This window comes from Talaromyces atroroseus (assembly GCF_001907595.1).
Source record: "Talaromyces atroroseus strain IBT 11181 chromosome Unknown scaffold_11, whole genome shotgun sequence".
NCBI lineage: Eukaryota > Fungi > Ascomycota > Eurotiomycetes > Eurotiales > Trichocomaceae > Talaromyces > Talaromyces atroroseus.
Genome location: NW_017971443.1, coordinates 1,177,522 through 1,198,149, shown reverse-complemented (window position 1 = coordinate 1,198,149; position 20,628 = coordinate 1,177,522). Strand labels below are relative to the sequence as shown.

The 20,628-nt window shown below is 48.1% G+C and overlaps 7 protein-coding genes across 7 annotated transcripts; 4 read left to right on the top strand and 3 right to left on the bottom strand.

The window, feature by feature from the left end:
• Nucleotides 1-249: 249 nt before the first annotated feature.
• Nucleotides 250-1,613, top strand: UA08_07701 (hypothetical protein; the record flags this gene model as incomplete). The annotated part of the gene is made up of 3 exons (XM_020262623.1): nt 250-434; nt 523-700; nt 732-1,613. 3 exons carry the CDS (start codon nt 250-252, stop codon nt 1,611-1,613), a joined length of 1,245 nt encoding a protein of 414 aa, XP_020117292.1.
• Nucleotides 1,614-2,845: 1,232 nt separating this feature from the next.
• Nucleotides 2,846-4,902, top strand: UA08_07700 (hypothetical protein; the record flags this gene model as incomplete). Its single annotated transcript, XM_020262622.1, has 6 exons — nt 2,846-2,904; nt 2,964-3,041; nt 3,100-3,386; nt 3,446-3,641; nt 3,729-4,441; nt 4,520-4,902. 6 exons carry the CDS (start codon nt 2,846-2,848, stop codon nt 4,900-4,902), a joined length of 1,716 nt encoding a protein of 571 aa, XP_020117289.1.
• A 1,016-nt stretch (nt 4,903-5,918) lies between these two features.
• Nucleotides 5,919-8,391, top strand: UA08_07699 (Dolichyl-phosphate-mannose--protein mannosyltransferase 2; the record flags this gene model as incomplete). Its single annotated transcript, XM_020262621.1, has 5 exons — nt 5,919-6,050; nt 6,114-6,244; nt 6,310-6,862; nt 6,930-7,689; nt 7,748-8,391. 5 exons carry the CDS (start codon nt 5,919-5,921, stop codon nt 8,389-8,391), a joined length of 2,220 nt encoding a protein of 739 aa, XP_020117290.1.
• Nucleotides 8,392-8,934: 543 nt separating this feature from the next.
• Nucleotides 8,935-9,906, bottom strand: UA08_07698 (hypothetical protein; the record flags this gene model as incomplete). The annotated part of the gene is made up of 2 exons (XM_020262620.1): nt 8,935-9,768; nt 9,838-9,906. The coding sequence occupies 2 exons, from the start codon at nt 9,904-9,906 to the stop codon at nt 8,935-8,937; spliced, it is 903 nt and encodes a 300-aa protein (XP_020117492.1).
• Nucleotides 9,907-10,802: 896 nt separating this feature from the next.
• Nucleotides 10,803-13,108, top strand: UA08_07697 (hypothetical protein; the record flags this gene model as incomplete). Its single annotated transcript, XM_020262619.1, has 2 exons — nt 10,803-10,815; nt 10,869-13,108. The coding sequence occupies 2 exons, from the start codon at nt 10,803-10,805 to the stop codon at nt 13,106-13,108; spliced, it is 2,253 nt and encodes a 750-aa protein (XP_020117491.1).
• Nucleotides 13,109-14,127: 1,019 nt separating this feature from the next.
• Nucleotides 14,128-16,569, bottom strand: UA08_07696 (hypothetical protein; the record flags this gene model as incomplete). The annotated part of the gene is made up of 1 exon (XM_020262618.1): nt 14,128-16,569. One exon carries the CDS (start codon nt 16,567-16,569, stop codon nt 14,128-14,130), a length of 2,442 nt encoding a protein of 813 aa, XP_020117498.1.
• Nucleotides 16,570-17,803: 1,234 nt separating this feature from the next.
• Nucleotides 17,804-19,462, bottom strand: UA08_07695 (hypothetical protein; the record flags this gene model as incomplete). Its single annotated transcript, XM_020262617.1, has 3 exons — nt 17,804-18,347; nt 18,663-19,036; nt 19,091-19,462. The coding sequence occupies 3 exons, from the start codon at nt 19,460-19,462 to the stop codon at nt 17,804-17,806; spliced, it is 1,290 nt and encodes a 429-aa protein (XP_020117497.1).
• Between the last annotated feature and the right edge of the window lie 1,166 nt (nt 19,463-20,628).

Here is a 20,628-nt window from a genome sequence, read left to right as displayed (position 1 = left end):
AGAATTTATTGGACCTTGAGAGCTCTCGACTTAAGTGCTCGTGACAACTGATCATCTATTATTGTTGTACTTTTTTCTGTTCTGAAATATTCTCGCTGTCCAGTAGATCAGTCATGTTGTTCTGATCCGCTAAGAAAGCTCGTTTCGCAGGTCGAAAATCAATACACCTGCAAGTGTACAATTATGCAGCGAGTTTACGAGACGCAGGATTCTCCTCTACTACGAGCTCGGCGGGATCGCAAATAAGAGATGAATTTTCCGGTGGACTCTAGAGTCGACGGCATCGTGGAGTCGGGCAACGACGACCCTCGTAAAAACCACCGTACTCATGCTGCTACTGGAGCATCGGCCGCAGGAACTCGTGCTCTCAGTGCACAGCTGATAGCATTTTACTTTCGAGTACCTGTTAAAGCATTCTTCCGCACTCGCGTTGAGTATGTTTACGAGTCCGTCTCAGTAGTTTCTGATACTGACAATTCTCTAGTTATATGGTATCAATATTTTACTACTCTCATATGCCAGTCCGTGGCTTACGAATGTCGTGCCCATAGGCTTTCCCCCGAGCAATAAACCCTCGAGTACGCGAAGACAAATGGTCGGTCCATACCACCACGCCCGGCTTGATCGCCCATGCTGTGCGCGTTCACGGCTGGAAGTTTCTACCAAATCAACTTTTGCCTCCTTTACTTGCCAATACTACGTCAGTTCCCTGTGTTTCGTCCAATTCATAGTCATGGCAACTGACGAAGAAGGCAAGTGTCGGTGCCATCCTCTACACATCCTATCTACAAGTTTTAGGCGCCCTTCATCCCCCGGCGAAGGAAGGGAATGCAAAAATCTATCCGCCAGCACCTCCCACTAGTACCTTCGCAGCAGGATTCACGGCTGGAGCCATACAGTCACTGATCGCAGCCCCGCTCGATGCTCTACAAGTTCGATTACACACGAGTGGTGTATTGGAAGGGCAGTACCAGAACATGTGGGAATATGGATGGAAGAAACTCGGCGAGATTGGCGTCCGTGGGATATTTGCAGGATGGTCGCTCTCCTTTATGCGAGACTCCTTTGGGTATGCTGCCTTTTTCTCCTCATTTGAATATGTTAAATCGCAGGCATATTATTCGTACGTCACCTGGTACTACGGGAGCATACACGGCAAAGACCTTTCCAAGATGACTACTCTTCGAGAGTACGAAAAGGCCACCATCAAGCCACACTATGCTCTGGAACCGTGCTTTTTACTAAGCGCGGGCATTGCGGCGTCTCTGACGCAGCAAGTTATCCAGTATCCCCTCGGAATCATTCAGAATCTACACTATGGGCGGTTAGAGTACCTTGATCATCAAGCTAGCCTGCGTCATTCTCGTCCTCAGATGATGAGACACTACTACCATGCATATCAAGAAACCTTCAAGCGGTGCCGGAAACGAGCCAGCAGAAGCGGAGGCTGGGTGCGGTGGCTCTACCAAGGGTTTCTACGCAATAGCCTCCGTCAGGTGCCGAGCACCAGTGCTGGTCTTGTGATTTTCGAGCTCATGAGGAGGAAATATGCTAGTGCTGATGATACGGTGCTGATTGAAAAGGACGGCTTTAATATTCTTTTGACCAAATAGCCAGACTTGGGATGGTACATATGAGGCGGAGACACATTTTTGTCTCTCCTGCAAAGCATGTATATACAGATATATAGACAGACACAAGCACACACATGGATAGACTCATCTGTAGAGCAGAAAATAAACGAAGCACATCCACGTCGACATGCATGATATGATGTCAAGCGTGGCTGCGCTTCAAAGTCGGAGTCAGCCATGCAGCGGCGCTAGTCCCCTTGCGGCCGCCTAGCACGGTGCGCTGTCCTCCATCTGGAGAAGGACGGAGCCGATCTGTGAACGTGACTTTCTGTCCTCCTCGCTATAGCCTCATCAGATATACGCCCAATTCCATCGAGCAGTCCAGTGATATCCATTCGTTGGCGGTTCGTTGGCCTTTCCACGCCCTTCGTTTATCCATCCATTCCCATCCCACTGGAAGTCCCGGCCCCGTCCTATCACTCATCCGCATTCCTCCCCCCGTTTCCCCATAGTCTGGCTGGGCTTGATTCACTCTCGCTGCGCACTAGTCCACTAGCGCATATCGTGGCATTCGTTCTCGAGTCTCCCCCAAAAGCTGGTCACCTGCTCCTTGCATCTGTCGGTATCACAAGTGCCTGAAAGAGCTAAACCACGCCCAAGTCTAAGTCGACGCCTGCTACAGCCTGCGGCATTCCTCGTCCAGAGAAGAACCGTGGATAACCAGCGACCCGCTCGCTCCGTTCCCCAGTGACGACACAAACACTCCACACATACTTGCGTGCCTATTCTCCTCTCTTGTCCCCTCTTTCTTCCTTCCCTAGAAAGGGCTGGTTCCGCATCAGCCCGCTTCAACCGCCATCATTTCTTCGCCAAAGGAAAAAGGGGCTTCTACTCCTGCTATACCTCTTCAACCCCTTCACTCACAGTCTGGAGACTCGCCGGAGCAATCGGCATCAGGAGTAGACTCCGAGAAAGCCAGACACCGTGGCAGCCGGCGTTCCTCGATCTCCTCCGATTCTCTAGCCTCGGACTTTTCTATTTGGAGTAATACTGGCGACCTTGCCGAGCAGCTTGCCAACGAAGAGGATCCTCTCCGGATCAGACTCCCCAAGTCTGAAGACGGCAGGGGGCCGCACCGCCGGTCGCGACCGAAAAGAGTTCATTACGGCGATGAGACTTTTCAACAAGGCGGTATAGATCTGGAAAGTATCGAAATACCATCGGTCTCTTCTCGACGTATTTCACCCGCTGAATCCATCCTGGCCGCCATCATGTCGCCAAGCAACAGATCAACAGCCCGTGTTCGCGGGCTGGTGGGCAAACCACTTCTGTATGTTCTACCCATTCTTGCTATTATTGCCGCTCTACTGACCATATACGTCCATTTAGGTACTTTACAAGTGTATTCGTATCACTCGGCGTGTTTCTTTTTGGTTATGATCAAGGAGTCATGTCTGGAATTATAACGTGAGTGACAAACCGATTCCTCTCCCCCAAGGGACCCTCAACTGACTTGTTCCAAAAGAGGCTGGTATTTTAGAGATTATTTTAATCAACCTTCACGAGCGGAAATCGGCACAGTTGTCGCAATTCTCGAAATAGGCGCTTTGATTTCATCGTTATTAGTAGGTAGAATTGGGGACCTGATAGGCCGCCGGCGAACAATCTTATACGGGTCTATGATATTCTTCGTTGGTGGTGCTTTTCAGACTTTCGCTACAAGTCTCCCATTGATGATGCTTGGACGAATTATTGCTGGATTTGGAGTTGGTGCTCTTTCGACAATTGTGCCAGTGTATCAATCCGAAATTAGTACGTCATGCTCCCGCATTCTGTATAAATTTCTGGGTGAAGCTACTAATAATTACTAGGTCCTCCACACAATCGTGGGAAGCTTGCTTGCATTGAGTTCACAGGTAATATTTTTGGATACGCTGCCAGTGTATGGGTCGATTACTTTTGCAGTTACATTGAAAGCAACTATTCATGGCGTATCCCATTGCTTTGCCAGTGCATCATGGGTGCTCTTCTGGGGATTGGCAGTGTTGTCATCCCCGAATCTCCTAGGTAAAATTTCTCTTTCTCATTTTCCCTTTCTAGTTGCGTTTGACTCTAATGTTTTCTAACCATTATCTACTTTTCCCATAAATGCAGGTGGCTGTTAGACAACGACCACGATGAAGAAGGTCTCATCGTCATTGCTAATCTATACGGCGGGGGAGACATTCACAACGAAGCAGCGCGCCAAGAATATAGAGAAATCAAATTCGATGTTCTCACAATGCGACAGGAAGGAGAACGATCTTATACGGATATGTTTCGCCGCTATTATAAACGTGTTTTCATTGCAATGTCTGCCCAGGCTATGGCTCAATTGAACGGCATCAACGTCATATCGTATTACGCTCCGCTGGTCTTCGAGTCTGCAGGTTGGCCCGGGCGGTCTGCTATTCTCATGACCGGCGTTAATGCAATCAGTTATCTGGCATCCACCATTCCTCCGTGGTATCTTGTCGATGGTTGGGGCCGTCGCCCAATTCTGCTGTCCGGAGCCATCGCTATGATGATTTCGCTGAGTTTGATGTCCTATTTCATTTTGATCGACATCCCGGCCACACAGACTCTTACCGTCATTTGCGTTATGGTCTACAACGCTGCTTTTGGCGCTTCCTGGGGCCCAATTCCCTGGCTCTACCCCCCTGAAATCTTGCCATTGAGTATTCGAGCAAAAGGGGCCAGCTTAAGTACTGCTGCAAACTGGGCATTCAATTTCTTGGTTGGAGAGGTCACTCCTGTCCTTCAGGAGTTGATTAAATGGCGTCTGTATCTTATTCACGCATTTTTCTGCGCCTGCAGTTTTGTTTTGGGTAAGTGCACATTCTTTTATCTGCCGTGACTGGGAATATTTGAAAGGCTTGTAGTGCCTAAGTTCTAACGAATACTAGTGTATTTCTTGTATCCAGAGACGAGCGGGGTCCGCTTGGAAGACATGAATGTACTTTTCGGGGACGCCACTACTGCTATGCCTACGCCTGTAACCCAAGGAGAGCGCGATTCCTTGATTGGGGTCAATTCACCTGTGCCTTCTCTTGATCTTCACCGTCAACCTGGGCAATTTACTTCTGATAATGCAATTCCAGGCCTTAGCATCGACCCTCCTACAATCGGACCAGATCACGGTGCCAAAGTCGGCAATGGTGATCAGCCTGGTGATTCCGAAGGACGTAGCGAAGGCTTCGGGGGCTGGATATCAAATATGCTTGGCCGAAGCAAAAACCCGGCAAAGCGGAGTCAGTACCGCCGAGTTGATCAGGATGAAGAGAGCTGAAACCTCCCACATATGTCGCCAACTCTTACCCTTGCTTCTTGTCATAAAAGAGAAATTTACCGGTTACTGAAATCCCAACCTCACTCTGATTCTCTTTCTTTTTTCTTTTCTTCCGCTGTACAAAGTTGTCTCTCTCAATTGGGGCTTTTCTTGCTTGATTTGCTGTTTAATTATGCAAAATCCTCCTTTCCCCGTCGTATATCTCGGTTCCTTTTAATCATGATTTCACATGTCTATTAGATTTCCAGCTCACGCAAGGACCCTTACTTCTCTCTATTATTCCCTCGAGCACGCGAAAGCGCTTATACTGATTGTATCCGGGGCACATTCAGCCGGCTGCTATTCTTTTCCTTGTTGTTCAACTTGCGTGAAGCCGGATGTCCTGCATGTATGTGTGTGTGTATATATAGGTGTAGATTCCAAGCGGTATACCCCATAGAATCCAATTCCTCTACTGCCGTTTGCCATTCTCGTACATATTATCCAGCGAAGGTCATACTTGGCATGCATTGAACCTAGTATAATTTTTTTTGCTGTTGTTGTTGTTGGATGATTGCGGATGGCCGCAGCTGTCGGATCCACCTGGCGCGCTTAAAATAGCTTCCTGCCTGAGGCCAGCAAGGCCTCGACGGATTCTGTGGGAAGAAGTGGACAACCTGTCTGTCTCCTTCTCCACGGCCATCATCTTCTCTTCTTATTCTCCTTCTTGCTTGTTGGAGTTGAATTGTTCCACTTCTTTCTTCTTTCTTTCGTTATTACTTTTCTTCTCTTCTCCACTTAAGAATTTTATTCCTGCCACCTCGCTTGCTCGTTGTTCCTTCAATTGGCCTCCCTAGTCCCTTCCTTCCAAAAGCGTCTTTTTGTCAACACTGCGAATTGTACTTCTCGCACTACATTCAATTTCGACTTTTATTTCTCTTACTTCGATAGTGATGGTCCTTGACAGATCCACTTGGTTTTAAATTTCAATTTACCAAACCATTTGCGCTTGAATCTCAGGTGCAGCAGCGCCAGCAATGGCTTCTAACTCGGCCTTCGCATCCGGGCGAGAACAGAAATCAGATGTTCGGCGCAGGAATGTAGAAGCCACCAAGACGGACAGCGATGTCCCGGCCATCTCGGTCCCAGATATTAAGGGCGTTTCCAAGGTTCGTAACGGTTTCCGGAGATCCTTTCAGCATAGTTGGTCTGACAATTATTATTCGCAACAGGAGAAATCATTTCTCGATGTTCTCGACGAGTGGGAATTCGTGATTGCTCCTATAATCTTTACCGCCCTGTCCTTCTTTACTCGCATGTATCGCATTGGCTTGTCCAACATTGTGACGTGGGATGAAGCTCAGTATGTATATTGCTACATCGCATTTCTTCGCAGCGCACCCCCTCTGATTACTAGTCTCAACACAGCTTCGGAAAATTCGGCTCTCACTATCTCAAGCGTGAATTCTATTTCGACGTCCATCCACCTCTCGGCAAGATCCTTGTCGGTCTATCTGGTTATCTGGCGGGGTATAACGGCTCTTTCGAATTCAAATCAGGCGAGACTTACCCAGAAGATGTCAACTATACATTCATGCGAGTTTTTAATGCCTTCTTCGGTGCTGTTTGTGTCCCTCTTGCCTACTACACTGCTCGTGAACTAAATTTCCGTCGCCCAACTGTGTGGTTGGTCACCATGATGGTTTTGTTTGAGAATTCCTACGCCACTATTTCGAGGTTCATTCTCCTAGACTCGATGCTTCTATGTTTTACCTTCACGACTGTACTGTGTTGGGCCCGCTTCCATCGACTACGCGCTCAGAGCTTCTCTGCGGAATGGTTCATATGGCTTTTCCTCACAGGTATCAGCATCGGCTGTGTTTGCAGTGTCAAGCTTGTAGGGCTTTTCTGTACTGCTCTGGTTGGTCTTCATACTGCTGAAGATTTGTGGAATAAGTTTGGTGACCTCAAAATGCCCACTGTAAGCGCCTGCTCTAGTTGATATCAATTTTATCTGATTGACATACATGCTAATTTTATTTGCCAAGACAACCCTTGCTCGTCATGTTGCTGCAAGAGTAGTCTGTCTGATTATTGTACCATTCGTGGTCTATATGTTCTCTTTCTGGCTACACTTTCTGATCCTCGAGAACTCTGGGCCTGGAGATGCTCAAATGAGCTCTCTCTTCCAGGCCAATCTCAAAGGAACCGAGGTTGGTAGGGATAGTCCCCTCGAGGTGGCAATGGGTTCCAGAGTTACTCTTAAGAACATGGGATACGGTGGAGGACTACTTCATTCTCATATTCAAACATACCCAGAGGGCTCAACCCAGCAGCAGGTAACCTGTTATCATCACAAAGATGCCAACAACGAGTGGTTCGTGTACCCCAATCGGTACGAACCTGATTTTGACCCAGAGGCACCCCTGAAGTTTTTGGGCGACGGAGATATCATCCGTTTGATTCACTCCCAGACGGGACGGAATTTGCACTCGCATGCCGTCGCGGCACCTGTCACCAAGGCCGATAATGAAGTGTCCTGTTATGGCAATACCACCATCGGTGATGAGAAAGATCACTGGAAGATTGAGGTTGTCAATGACGCTGCGTCTTGGGATCGCAGCAGAATCCGCACTCTTACGACCGCTTTCCGACTTCGTCATGAAATCCTTGGCTGTTACTTGAGAGCGGGTACTGTGAATCTCCCACAATGGGGATTCAAACAGATTGAAACGACTTGCGTCAAGGAGAATAAACCTAGTGATGTTTATACTCACTGGAATGTCGAAACGCACGTCAATGAAAGATGTAAGTAGTTTTGACCCGGTATACGTGCCTGAACCAAATGCTAACTCACCTATTTTAGTGCCTCCTGGTGATCCCGGATCTTACAAATCCCCGTTTTTCAAAGATTTCATCCATTTAAACGTTGCCATGATGACTTCGAACAATGCACTTGTCCCCGATCCTGACAAACAGGACGATTTGGCATCCAAGGCCTGGCAATGGCCACTTTTACACGTTGGGTTGAGAATGTGCTCTTGGGATGATAATATTGTCAAGTATTTTCTCCTTGGTAACCCGCTTGTGTACTGGGGAAGTACTGCCAGTCTTCTGGGATTCGGCTTGATCTTTGTTTGGTACCTTGTCCGATGGCAACGTGGTTATGTGGATTTGAGTCCCAGTGAAATTGACCAAATCCACTACTCTGGAGTCTATCCGTTGATCGGCTGGGTTCTTCATTATATACCGTTTGTTGTCATGGCGCGTGTCACATATGTCCACCACTACTACCCTGCTCTTTATTTCGCTATATTGACTGCCGGATTCTGCATCGACTGGCTTACCCGAAAACTCAATTCGAAAGTGCAGTGGGCCGTTTACATCCCTCTTTACCTTGCGGTGATTGGCCTTTTCATTCTCTTCCGAGACATTGTGTTCGGTATGCAGGGCTCAAATCAACAGTGGGCTTATCTGAAGTGGCTCGGCTCGTGGCGCATCAGCGATTGATCTGATGGTGGAGTACACTAATGTGGTGTGGAAATTGGGAAGCCCTGAAGTCACTTCTGCTTTTATATTTTCCCTTCGAAAAAGACGCCTCTCCCTGTATCTAAGAATTCAAACAATTTTGTTGCTGGTTGTCACGATTAGATCTTTGGAATATTCTCTTAGCCAAGAAACATGGTGGAAGAATGACTCTAGATGCTGAGCGAGTTTGATCGTATGTATGTATTTCTAAGCCTAATATGAAACGATTATTCGATTCATTTATTTTCGTCTCTCAACATGGGCAACCAATTCTTTAGCTTATAGCCATATTGCATAGAGTCTCCTAGTTACTAATATCTATTTACATATGGCTGCATGGGCAATTACCATGCGCATATAACGTACTTGATAAATCAATATACATGATAAACGGAATATAACACGCCTAAATAATATTGAAATAAGGGTATCAATAATAGCAACAACGACACATGCATAAAGCGAAGACAGACAGAAACCGGAATCGTTTTTTATCTTCTTTTGTAGCCTTTTGTCGAGTAATATTCAGCAACACGTGTTACTCCAACTATTCCCACCCCGATCCATCGCATCATTAAGGCCTAACGTGATCGTTCTCGGAGTTGCGGTATTGATTCCTCCTCCTCCACTAGCTCCGTACCCCTTAACACCACTTCTTCGGTCGTTGAGATCGTATTTCCCAGCCTCGATATTTCGATATATTCTCTCTGCCACTTCGAGGAAGGCTCGTTCAACACCTTCGCCGGACTTTGCGCTCGTTTCAATGTAGCGAATCACATTGTTTAGTCGGCACCATTCTTCGGCTTCTTGTCGTGTAACTCGTCTTTGGCTTTTGTTGCTGCTGCTGTCGTCTTGCTGATCACTTGCGAGGTCGCACTTGTTCCCAACTAGGACGACAACAATGCCATCCTCGGCTATTTGGCGGAGGTCCTGAAGCCATCCGGTCACCGAGGCGAACGTGGATGGGCGCGTGATGTCAAAGACTAACAAGGCGCCTGATGCGCCTCGAAAATAGGATCGCGTAACGGACTTGTATGTCTCTTGACCCGCAGTATCCCAAAGGGACAATTTCATTTTCTTCTGTGTCTGGTCCTGTGTTTGTGGCGGCTGCTTCTGCGATTTCCGCGCCACCCCACCGCCGGAAGTGTCCGTTTCTGCATTATGTTGGGTTGCGGTGTGGGCTGTGGCCGATGTTGATGAAGAAGGGAGAGTGTGTAGCGGATTGCTGTTGTTTAGATCATCGATGGCTAGACTGTTGGAAGCTGGAGGCCCCACTGGGACAACGCGCGAGCCGAACTCGACACCGATGGTCACATCGTGAGTCGGCGAGAATCGACCTTCACAGAGCCGTATAGACAACTATACCCGAGCACCGATGTCAGTTCCACGAATTGCACAGGAGACAAGGAAAGCAGTGGGTTTGCTTACGCTGGATTTGCCCGTTCCGGAATCACCGATGCAGACCAGTTTCGCAATGTAGTCCCATGGCAGTGACATGAAGATTGAGATTGAGGAATGGACAGAATAGGATCGATTGAGCTGCTCGCAAAGACTGGTTTTCTGTTTTCCCTGTGCAAACAGACTGTGTAGGTCGACGCGTTGATTGATTTGGATCTGTGACCAGCCGGTAGTTATGTAGGTTGTTGCGGATCTAAGCAGAGAACGTCTCCGGGAGCATTGCTTAGTGCGAGTGACGTCGATGTCTTGGTTTTCCGAGTAGAGGCATGGGCAGAGAGAGGGAGAACCAGGGTTTATCAAAGGGCACGCTCCGAAGGCAGCTATATAGCCAAATTCTGCTGTCGTTGAGCTATGGCAAAGCAAGCAAACGATTCCAGGCAGCTTTTCTTGCGTGTTGCCTCACGTGACGCCGTGTCAAATCGGTAGATGAATGAATGACGTTTAATTCGCTTCTCCCCCGGTACAATGATGGTCATTCGATGCCTCGTTTCAAAGGCCTGCATACGTACAATATTATTCTTCCACGGCTTTCCTCCAACTCAGCGACCGTCCTTGGTAAAGTAGTCGCAATGCAACACCAGTCGATCACGCATGTTTGCGGGAAGAAGCCGAAAGTCGTTATCGATCGGTGTGCGCTATCAGTGTCTGGTTCTGGTATAGCAGCTCTCACATGACGCATGTCATCCATCCTCCATCACTTCTTTTCTCACTCACACACCACCACCACACTGACTGCCGGACTGACGCTGGCAGGCCGATGTCTTTTCTCTTGAAACAAACGGTTATATTTGATATTTAACCTTGTCTTGGTTCACTCTCCCCGTACTCCTTCGCTACGTCTAGGTTCTCCGCTGCCCAACTGATTATCTGCCCATGCAGTTGCACTCTGGCAGCTACACCGCAACACCCATCGCTGCTAGCACAACAGCTGGACCATGTTCTCTGAATGTAGGCCTCCTACGCCACAAGCCGAAGAAAGACCTCACTCACACTCTCCATAGATGCATCTCGCTTTCTAGCTCAGTCTCAATCACGACTCACCACGCGACCCGAGGACAACCGCCAAAATGAGCGTGATCGGAGGCCGACCTTCAACTTCTCCAGATATAACAACGTTTCGCGCTCCTATCTAAACCGAAATGGGCATCCGTACCAATCTGGCTCCTCGCAACTGCCTCATCTCCCCTTTGCATCTCGACCCTCCGCTCAACCAGCTCCTCTTTTCTTCAGCGCCACGGATGAGTTCCTCGAGGACGATGAACACGAGCGCGAGCGCGAAATAGCAGACTACTATGCTCTACAGAGGTCTCGCCGAAATTTCGGCAATATACGATTAGAAGAATCATCCGAACTTGACGATGCTGAGAATGAGTCACAGACATTTCAGAGCGGGCATGTGAAGGACGGCTTATATACGCAGAAAGGCATCAAAAGCTCATGGAGGGACGATAGACTACCCTCTCAACAAAGTGCGCGCAACTTGTCGCCCACTTTGGACCTTGATGAGCGAGACGAAGATAATGAAAGTCATGGAAGCTCCTCCGGCAAAGGGAAGATGGTGGATGTTGGGCTTGATAATCCAACAAGTTCCAAGTTGACAGTTTCGTACAACAGCGTCTCTGACGATGACGATGATGCCCCAATACAGAAATTCCGCAGGCAACCTGAAGCCCAGAGTGACTATATGGAGGGCCGCGTTTCTCCAATACCCCGGGATAGTGATAAGCGAGCCCTATTAGAGCAACCAGATTCCGCGGCCTCGTCTATTCATAATGCAATGGATCAAGCCAATCCAGATCGTCCAGCTCACGATGCTTTCTGGGGTCACCTTTTCATCATATTACTCATCGGTCTATTTGCGACGGCATTCCTGGTATACTTACACACAGCACCACCTTCTGACGGTAGGTGGAAATTGGTGGACACAATCTACACTACAATCCACAAATCCTACTTTCTACTCGGGATTTATACTCTCGTCTCTGTTCTCGTCTCTCTTTTATGGCTCGCCTTACTACGTGCTTATGTTCGAGTTCTTGCCTACGGTATGATTATTGCTGTTCCGGTGATACTGTATTCATTTTCACTCTATCCTTTTATATCAAGTTTCCGGGGCCCGTGGGATGGCCAAAGCATCCAGGATCGAGTTATGCGGTGGGGCTCCATTATTCCGTTCGTACTGTCTACCCTCTGGATATTCGCCATTGTACGAAACCGGCATTCGACAGGGAAAGCGATAAGCATATTGGAATTTGCATGTCGCGTGCTGGCCGCAAATCCTGCTCTTCTCGCACTGGGACTTGCTACTCTTATCGTCACCGTTTCGTGGACTTGGCTATGGATGATTATGTTCACGCGGATATTTCTCGGCGGGCAAATCAGCTCGGATTCCTTTGTCATCAGCGTTAGTAGCTGGTGGCTGGGCATCTATTTCATTCTGGTCTACCTCTGGTCTCTTGGTATCATTGCGGGCATTCAACGAGGCGTGACAGCAGCGACCGTGAGCCAGTGGTACTTCCATCGACTCTCGCTTCCAGCACCTACATCTGCTCAGATTGTAAGGGCTGCAATCATACACGCCATCACCACCCTTTTTGGCTCAATATCGCTATTTTCCCTTATAGTCTTGCTGCTCAGACTTCCCCTCATGGTTCTGCACAGACGCATTGCCTCGGTCATTGCATTATTCGCCTATTCTCTTATCCCGTCCCCCATTGCCGCTCTTGTCAACCCTCTTACCCTAACATATGCTGCAATCCATTCCCAACCGCTTGCCCAATCAGCCCGCGGTTTCACACAGATGGCAGTATTCTCATCATTCAGCACAACCGGCCTATATGCAGCACCATCCATGCCTCGTGGATCCAATGCAAACTCGTCCTTGCTCTCCTACCGGCTATCAAAGATGATACTGCACGCCTGCCGATTTGCAATGTCTCTTGCTCTCGGATTCGGCGGCTGGGTGACAACTGCTCGCAACCTCGATGTGTCCGGCAACAACACTTTCCGCGGTAGTCTATACGCATACATAATTGGTCTCATTGCCGGAACTATTGGATGGGGTGTCCTCGGCTCCATGGAGAACGTTTTAGCTTGTGTTGTCGATTCTGCGCTTGTCTGCTGGGCCAGTGAAGTTGGTAATTCGGGTCGAGAAGCTACTTACTGTCGTGAAGCTGAGTGGCTTTTTAGAGATGATAGCTTTGTTTCTACAGGAGCAGGCGCCCGATGGAATCAAGTTTGATCCTCATCCTTCACCTCCGGCCTCTCGCCGTTTTGATTGGCTGTCTGGCTGTCTGTCTAACAGACTGATTCTTTCCGGTTTGGTTATAATATTAAAAATTATGCTCCCCGCCTTACAACCGCTTCCAGACGTATTTTGTGTTTCGTCCCTCCATTTGCAGACGTGTTCCCCTTCGCCCCCCCCGGCTTCCATCCTTCCCCCGAACTTTCTTTCTGGCAATGATTGATAGTAGCTGTCGTTCCTTATGAGATTTGCAAAATTTAGAGCGAGAAAGAAAGAATAAATGGCAAGAATAATTTTTTTTTCATTTAATGTACGAGATTCTAACGAATATGCAAATGTATTCATTACTGTCTAGATGCTTTTTCATTTCTCGAATCCCACCCATATCTGAACGTTTGAATAGTGTTTCCTTATATGAATAGACATATGTCTAATAAGGTAGGTACCTATAGTAAGAAATAATCGATGTCCCAAGATACTTGGTATATGCCTACATACACTATCTATTCATCTGAGGTTTTATCAAATACAGCACGAAGCCTACTCATACACAACACTGAGAAGGAAAGATAATAAGATTAGCAGAAAAACTTTGCTGCAAATTAGCAAATTGAATGAATATAATATCTGCTACCGAACAAAAGAGGTACAGACCATAAAAAGAGAAAGGAAAGGAAAATGAAATACTTCGCAAACCAGACTCCGAGTGACATTAGCATAACGATAGTTAAGAGACTTAGTCCCCACCAGAATGGTATCATAAAAAAAAAAAAAGAACAAAAAAAAAAAACAAAAACAGAAACAGAAACAGAAATCCATACAGAAATCCATACAGAAAGAGAAAATAAAGACGACGTGAGGGGAATTGGATATCCGGAGGGAGTAAAAGAAGAAAGGGGTAAGAAAAAGATAATGGTAGTTCCATGTTAGCTTAGGGATGAAAAAACGAAATGCAAAATTGTCCGCCCGAATAATAATCGCTTAGAAAAGGGGAGGGGAGACGAATGATAAGGTCATTACAGCTTCAGACGAGCTTTAAAATCAATGTTCTCTTTCTTGCACCACTCGCGTAATAGTGTCACTCCAAATCGAACGGCTTCCATAGGTGTTGTCGTCCGTCCAAAGGGGAGGAAGAAAGCGCCTGCATATTGACCAACCTTGAAACTGTCGTGGCCACGTTCGGCAAAGTTCCGCGAACGTTTTGCCCATGTTTCAGGATATTCTTTTGACAGAACATCATCGGGAAGCCCTCGACAGCCTTCTAGCCAAAGGCGATTGGCTTCCTTGTGATTCTCCGGCAGTCGGCTTTTGAGGTCGAAAAACTCTCTTTTCTGGCTCTTGTTTTTGTCTGCATTGACAGTGTTGCCGTCGCTTCCGGGCGTAGGCACAGGGCTTTGTTCACCGGGAACAGAGCAAACCGCGAGTCGCTCCAGGTCCAAAGAGTTGATTGCGTCATGAGATACAGCGCCGAGAATAAGACAGAGACCGTGAAGATGGGGATAAGCAGCCGTGGTCCTTTCCACCACGCGCCAATAAGCGATGATAGAGCGCCAGGTTTCAGAATCGCCAACTTGCCGTGCTAGTGTTTTGAAACGGTCATTTGCGATGAATGCAACAATGAAGCAAAGTATTGATTCGATCGCAGATACTGCGGCGAGTTTTCCATCTGTTGTGGAAACGTGCTCACTCGTAGCTTTGGCTCTTGAATAACGGTCCGCGATGTGCTTGAGTTCTCGACCTAGCCCTGTATGTTTCTGGAATTCTTCGCGCCAGGCTCGCCTTTCTTTTTCTCGTGAGCCCGGTTGTCCGTCACTATTTGAAGGCGAAGTTTTAATGGTCTTGTCTGCAGTTGTTGCTAAACCCTTGCCTGATGTACCCAAAGGTGTTTTCACTTCCGCATCTGTGCTGTCGGCATGGCGCTGCGATTTAGCATAGCTATCTTTCGCTGGCGTTGGAATATCTGGCCTTGAAACAGGAAGCCGTTTGTTTGATGGCGATTTGAAAGAATTCGTGTTGGATATTTTGGCTGCATCTGAAGGTATGGTCTTGGCACCAAGTGCTCTCCTTCGATGATGCTCTTCCTCCCTATCGTCATCGGGCGAGCGTTCTCGTTTCCTCCCTCGAAACTTTATATCAGATCGTGAAGAGTCTATATCTTCATCACCTGAAAATGATTCCTTTAAAGCTCTAGGAGGTGCACTGCTCTCGGAGAGCTTGCTCTTGCCGCCAAACTTAAGGAGAGCACCCACTCTTTTCCTATTGCCTCTTCCATACTTTAGTTTAACTATAAGCTTCTTCGCTGTTGCAGATCCTGCTGTTGTGCTCGTGGTTCCAATTTGCTTCATAGATGATCTTTCTTCGTACGGAGACGTAGATCTCCACTCCTGTTCTCGACTCTTTACATTATTTTTCCCACTAGCAGCGAGCGAGGAACTCCTACTATCCTCCTTCATAATCACCTTGCTTGTAGCTGGCTTCGAGTCTGAACGTACTTTTTCGTGAATTAAGGACTTTGTATTCAATCCCTCGTTCCTCGAAGCCTTGTAGACGGTGGTAGCATCTCGTTTGAAATCCTTATTTGAAGAAAGAGACGTCTCACTCGCTATCTGAGCCAGTTCCTTCTCTAATTCAGGCGGCAAAGTAGGAGACAGTAGCTCAGGTAGCCGTGGACTTGAGGAGGTAGGCGGAAGTGTTGGTGATAGAAGAGCGGGAATGCCATTGCTGCTACTTTTTGAAGGCATTGATACTTCCGTCGACCCAGACGGGGTCAATCGTGCGCGTTTCACTGCAGGAGCGTCACTGGCATGCTTCGATGGCTCTTTTAACGGTCGTCTAGAACGCGGGGAGGTTGAGAGTGAGTTGTTGTTATTGTTGTCAAGCATTCGGTCATGTGAGGGACGTTCTTTTATGGTACGAGACAAAGGAACCTGCAAGCTTTCATTTTTCTCTTTCCTTGTATCATCTGGGGGTGGCTCTTGGCTAGGCCCCGGGTGCTCTTTTGACGGCTCTCCTTTAGTAGCCCTGGTCTTGTAGTCGCTCAGCGTAATTTTTCTCTTAGTTGTCCCAGTTTGAGGTGTTGCAGAAGCACTAGGCGTAGCCTGAGGCTTCTCGTCATCTTTCTTTCCCATGATCCTTCCGTCGTTGTCTGACCAGTCTCCAGCGGCAACAAGCAAAGAATCCGCGTCGTGGTGCATCAAAAATGTCATGTACTGAAGTTGTTGTTCCTCAATCGCAAATGGGCCTTTCTTCCCCACTGCCCAATTGTTGACAAACCTATTTCCGAGGCGGAAAGGAACGTCGGTTGGAACAGTGAGGAGATATGGCGAAGAAGGGAGGACCTCGTCTTTCAAGCGACCAAGGCGTTTGTTGACCGATTCAAGTTCTGCCGGTACGACGGGTTGTTCTTCTGTGGACCCGCGGAGATCTGTTTGTCGCTGATCCGACGAATTAACTGACATCGCCGAGTAGCAGGGGAAGAAGTGATTTGCAGAATGAAGTCATACAGAACGCATTCACTTATACTCGCGGGCTCGCTGGGAAATAAACTTGCTTCGTTGTGGTCGTCGTTATTTTGTGGGTAATTGAGAGTAAAGGCATAAAGATCACTTCAGTGTCCTTTCGACGGATGTAGGTGAATGCCAGGGTCAAGTCATCTATACGTCGATCCGGATATGAGCGCTGAAATACACATCACAGGTGAGCCGTTAACGAGTCGCAAAGGTCGCGGCTGTGGACGGTCTTCTGATAAGTCCTGGTTTCTCCTGAGACAGTGACAATGACCACGTCCACCATCTAAAATCCAGACAATATGTATGCCCGGAGCGAAATGAGAGTGAATCGAAGCAAGTGGTTAGCGAAGTCGACTGAAGACTCGGTGAGTTCCTCTGTTGCCCGCACTGAGCTAGTAAATGCGAAAGGCCAGGCGCAGCCAGAATTGAGGCGTTATGGCAGCGGCCATGGAGAGCTTGCTGCCAACAATCGACAAAGTCCGGATCGTCGGTCGCGCGTCGGAGAGTTGAAGAGGTTTCTTGCGTGGGCGAGGTCAATGTTGGCAAAGAATGGATCGAGAGGACGCGGTTGCGGCGGGCGTAAATACGCAGCAGACAGGGCAGGGCAGCCGAACAGCGGCAGGCTCGCTCCAAGGTCGCGCGGCCCGGGGGGGAAGAATTGTGCAAAGAGGGAGGCAACAATTGCACAAGATATTTCCTCGAATGGGCAAGCTGAGGACTGTATGGACTCGGGAAAATGAGGGCGTCGTCTGGTTTGGAATCAGATAATGCAGGCGGAGGAGGTAGCATGGATTATCATTATTATGATGAATCCATCCATACATAAATCGGACGGAGAAGGAGCGATGGAAGCTAATCTTCGCCTTACCCAACCGGGACATGTGCCCCACCAGATGTATCCATAATTCGAAACTATTCCATACTAAGTTTAAGAAGTATAAACTGTTGTCGTTTATATACACTCTACATGCTATAGACGGGGTCTCTTGTTTAAGATGTACATGTTTTGCAAACCCCGAAATCGTGTGCATGAAAAGAAGAGAAAGAGACAGAAGAAGCAGGGGACCAAATAACACACATGGTAAGGCGGAAATCATCGCCATATAGTTTATATCCAAACGCCAACAAGATCCTATTTTACCACAGAGAAGTCGTCAGGCCAGCATGAAAAAAAAAAAAAAAATTAATTATCACTGCGTTGCCACGTTGTCTCTTGCTTGGTGCCGGGAGGGAGCCAATTTCGAGACACGCTCGTCCCTCGAGGCCGGACGGAATTCTGCCCGTCGTCTTTCTTGTCGTCCGTTGAGGATAGAGGGTCACCGTTGATGGGTGGGAATTTATAACCCTTGGAGTCTCGCACTGCTGCGGCGGTACTCAGCGGCAAGATCGAGGAGTCGCGATTGCGGAAGTGGTCAGCATTTGCCCGCTGATCGGCCACATCGTCGTGGCTGGTTCGGTCATAGAGATATAAGCCAAGGCAGGTGAGGCAAATACCGACTGCTTGAGTGGACGTGGTCGAGCTGCCAAACCAAACAATTGCCACAACAATGACAAAAACGCGTTTGATCAACGATGCCACCGAGTACGAGACCGGAGAAACCATGGACAAGATGACAAAAGCCAATATGTTTTGCGCGAAGTGGGAGACGCCGTTGAAAACGAATTCCAAGAACAAAGCGCCGTGATCCAACGAGTTTTTCTTTTCGGTTAGGCTTATTGCTCCGTTGCTGAAAATATCAGATAATAGGGAATACCCTTCCGTGACAAACCAGATTGGTAAGGTGAGTAAGAAGGCAAGCCCTGAGCAATAATATAGAAGATTAAGCTTATCCAGTTTGCGCCGTCCAGCTAACGAGGGGTCTGCTTCAGCGCGTGATGCTTCGTTAAAGAGCTTTTTCGAGAATATATTTTGGGACACAAACACCACAGTTGCAAGCAAAGCACAGATTATCCCAAAAAAGTTTGTTGAAAAGCCAGTTGCGCATGCGAGCATGACCCCCAATGTCAGAGGAACCAATGATAAGTACGTTGCCCTGGCATACCTAATCCGGAAGAAGACGCGGTATGCCACAACAGTGAATAATGGTGAAAGGCCCTTGATGGTATGGACAAGCGAAACCGGTATTTGCGTCGTCGACATTGAGCTTAGAATATGTCCTAATAATTGAAACCCCGCTAGAGGTAGGGCCGTGGCGATCACGTCTCGGGATGGTGGCAGGATTCCATTACGAAGTGCAGGAATGGATGTCTTCAACGAAGGGAAAAGCGCCGAACAATATGCAAGAAGCAAGCACCATAACGAAACAAAGGCGAATTGTATGATAGTGAGGGTAACGGGTTTAGGAAGGGCATTCAATATAGATTTAGAGGATGTGTTGGTGACGGCGGAAGTCATATACCAAACGACACATAGGGCCTAGAGCTAATAAGTGACGTGTTTTCGCATATCGCAGGGGAGATTTCCTCTTACAATCAACTTATACGATACCGGTGCCCTCAGGGCCTCTGCTATCTCATGAGCGTTTGCGCTCATGCTCGCATTCCTTGTCCTGATCGTGGTGATCGTTTCGCTTATGCTTTTGCGCGGTCGGTGTTTCGACGCGGGCTTGTGATTCCAGGTCACATACCCGGCTTTACGGGGCTGCCACGCATCATCATGTCCGAGTTGCCCATCTTGCGGTTTTCCGCTGGATGCAGCATCTTTCGTCTCGTCAATAAATGATGGGAATGGGTCTATTGGACTGCTCTGGCTATGAGGACTAGAATCCCGATGCGATTGTGCCCGATTGGATTGCCGTATGGACGGATGGCGTCCGATGCCAGTCAGGGTGGTTGTGCTCATGATATTGTTCTGAAGGGAACGGCGACAATTTGGCTGGAGTCGTTTTCTTGTATAGCGTTGAATGTCAGGCTATTGTAGAGGCCAAGTTGCTTGACACGGACGAGAGCGTTCGATAGCGACGGGATGGGGTGAGACAACGCCAGTCATGAGGCGGAGCGGGGGGCCACAGTTAACCACTACCGGAACAAATTGATATTGACTTGCGGAGAGAATGGATTCAAAGTCAAAACTGGCGTACTTGCGAGAATCGAAAACATTCTAGAGGCGAAGGACGGCGGGTTGGTATAACCTCAACTGGGCCAGGACGTCACGTAATAATGAAATGAAACTGCAAAACGGCTCGTAGCGCCGGCCTACGCGGCCTTCCGTTTTATTATTACCGACCTCCAGATTCGTCGGCGCCTGCCATGGGCCTCCTAGCCGGATCGGGAATAGTGTTGACTGTCGTCCGTATGTGGTATAGCCGATATCATACGACGCACGTCGAGGCATTGGTTTTGCTTTTTGGCAGGATGTCAATCGGTCGATTGCGATGAATCTCATCAACTATAGCGGAATAATATCCAAGTATTTGAAATGACGGGCTTGATACGATATCGTATAGGGGTCCAGGGTACGCCTTTGATCGGGTCCAGCGTTGCTGATATTTCATATAGCCCCTTAATGCAGATTGGCTTTTCTGAGCCTCGATGAAATTGCCATCGAGAGACATTCAAGTCTTGTTATACTGTAGGTCGGAAAGTAGTCTCACTTTTGTGGACTTGAGATGTCAAGACAACCGTCTTCCTCGAGGTCAAAAGTAGAATTTTTCGTCCTTTGCTTGAAAAACTCGGATTTGTCCGTCATGCGGCCTCTCTGGTTTTTGGGCCAGTCTTTGTCATCTGTACTCAAGATTGGATGCCTGAAGTTTGTGCCAATAAGATCGTGCATCCGTGATGGTGCCTGATATTCGTTGTAGACGACGACGCAACACGAGGAGCAACAGCTTGGATGGCACTGGCAAGCGCTGGTACCCTGTGCAGGAAGAAGCTGCCTGTTGCCTGTCTCAGCAGCCTTCACCTTCGCATTCTCCTTCACATATGCGCCATGCAGGAAACTAGTCTAAAGTAAAAGGGAGGGCAAGTCCAGATTTGACTCCGGACGAGGTCTTTCCCTTTTCGGACGAC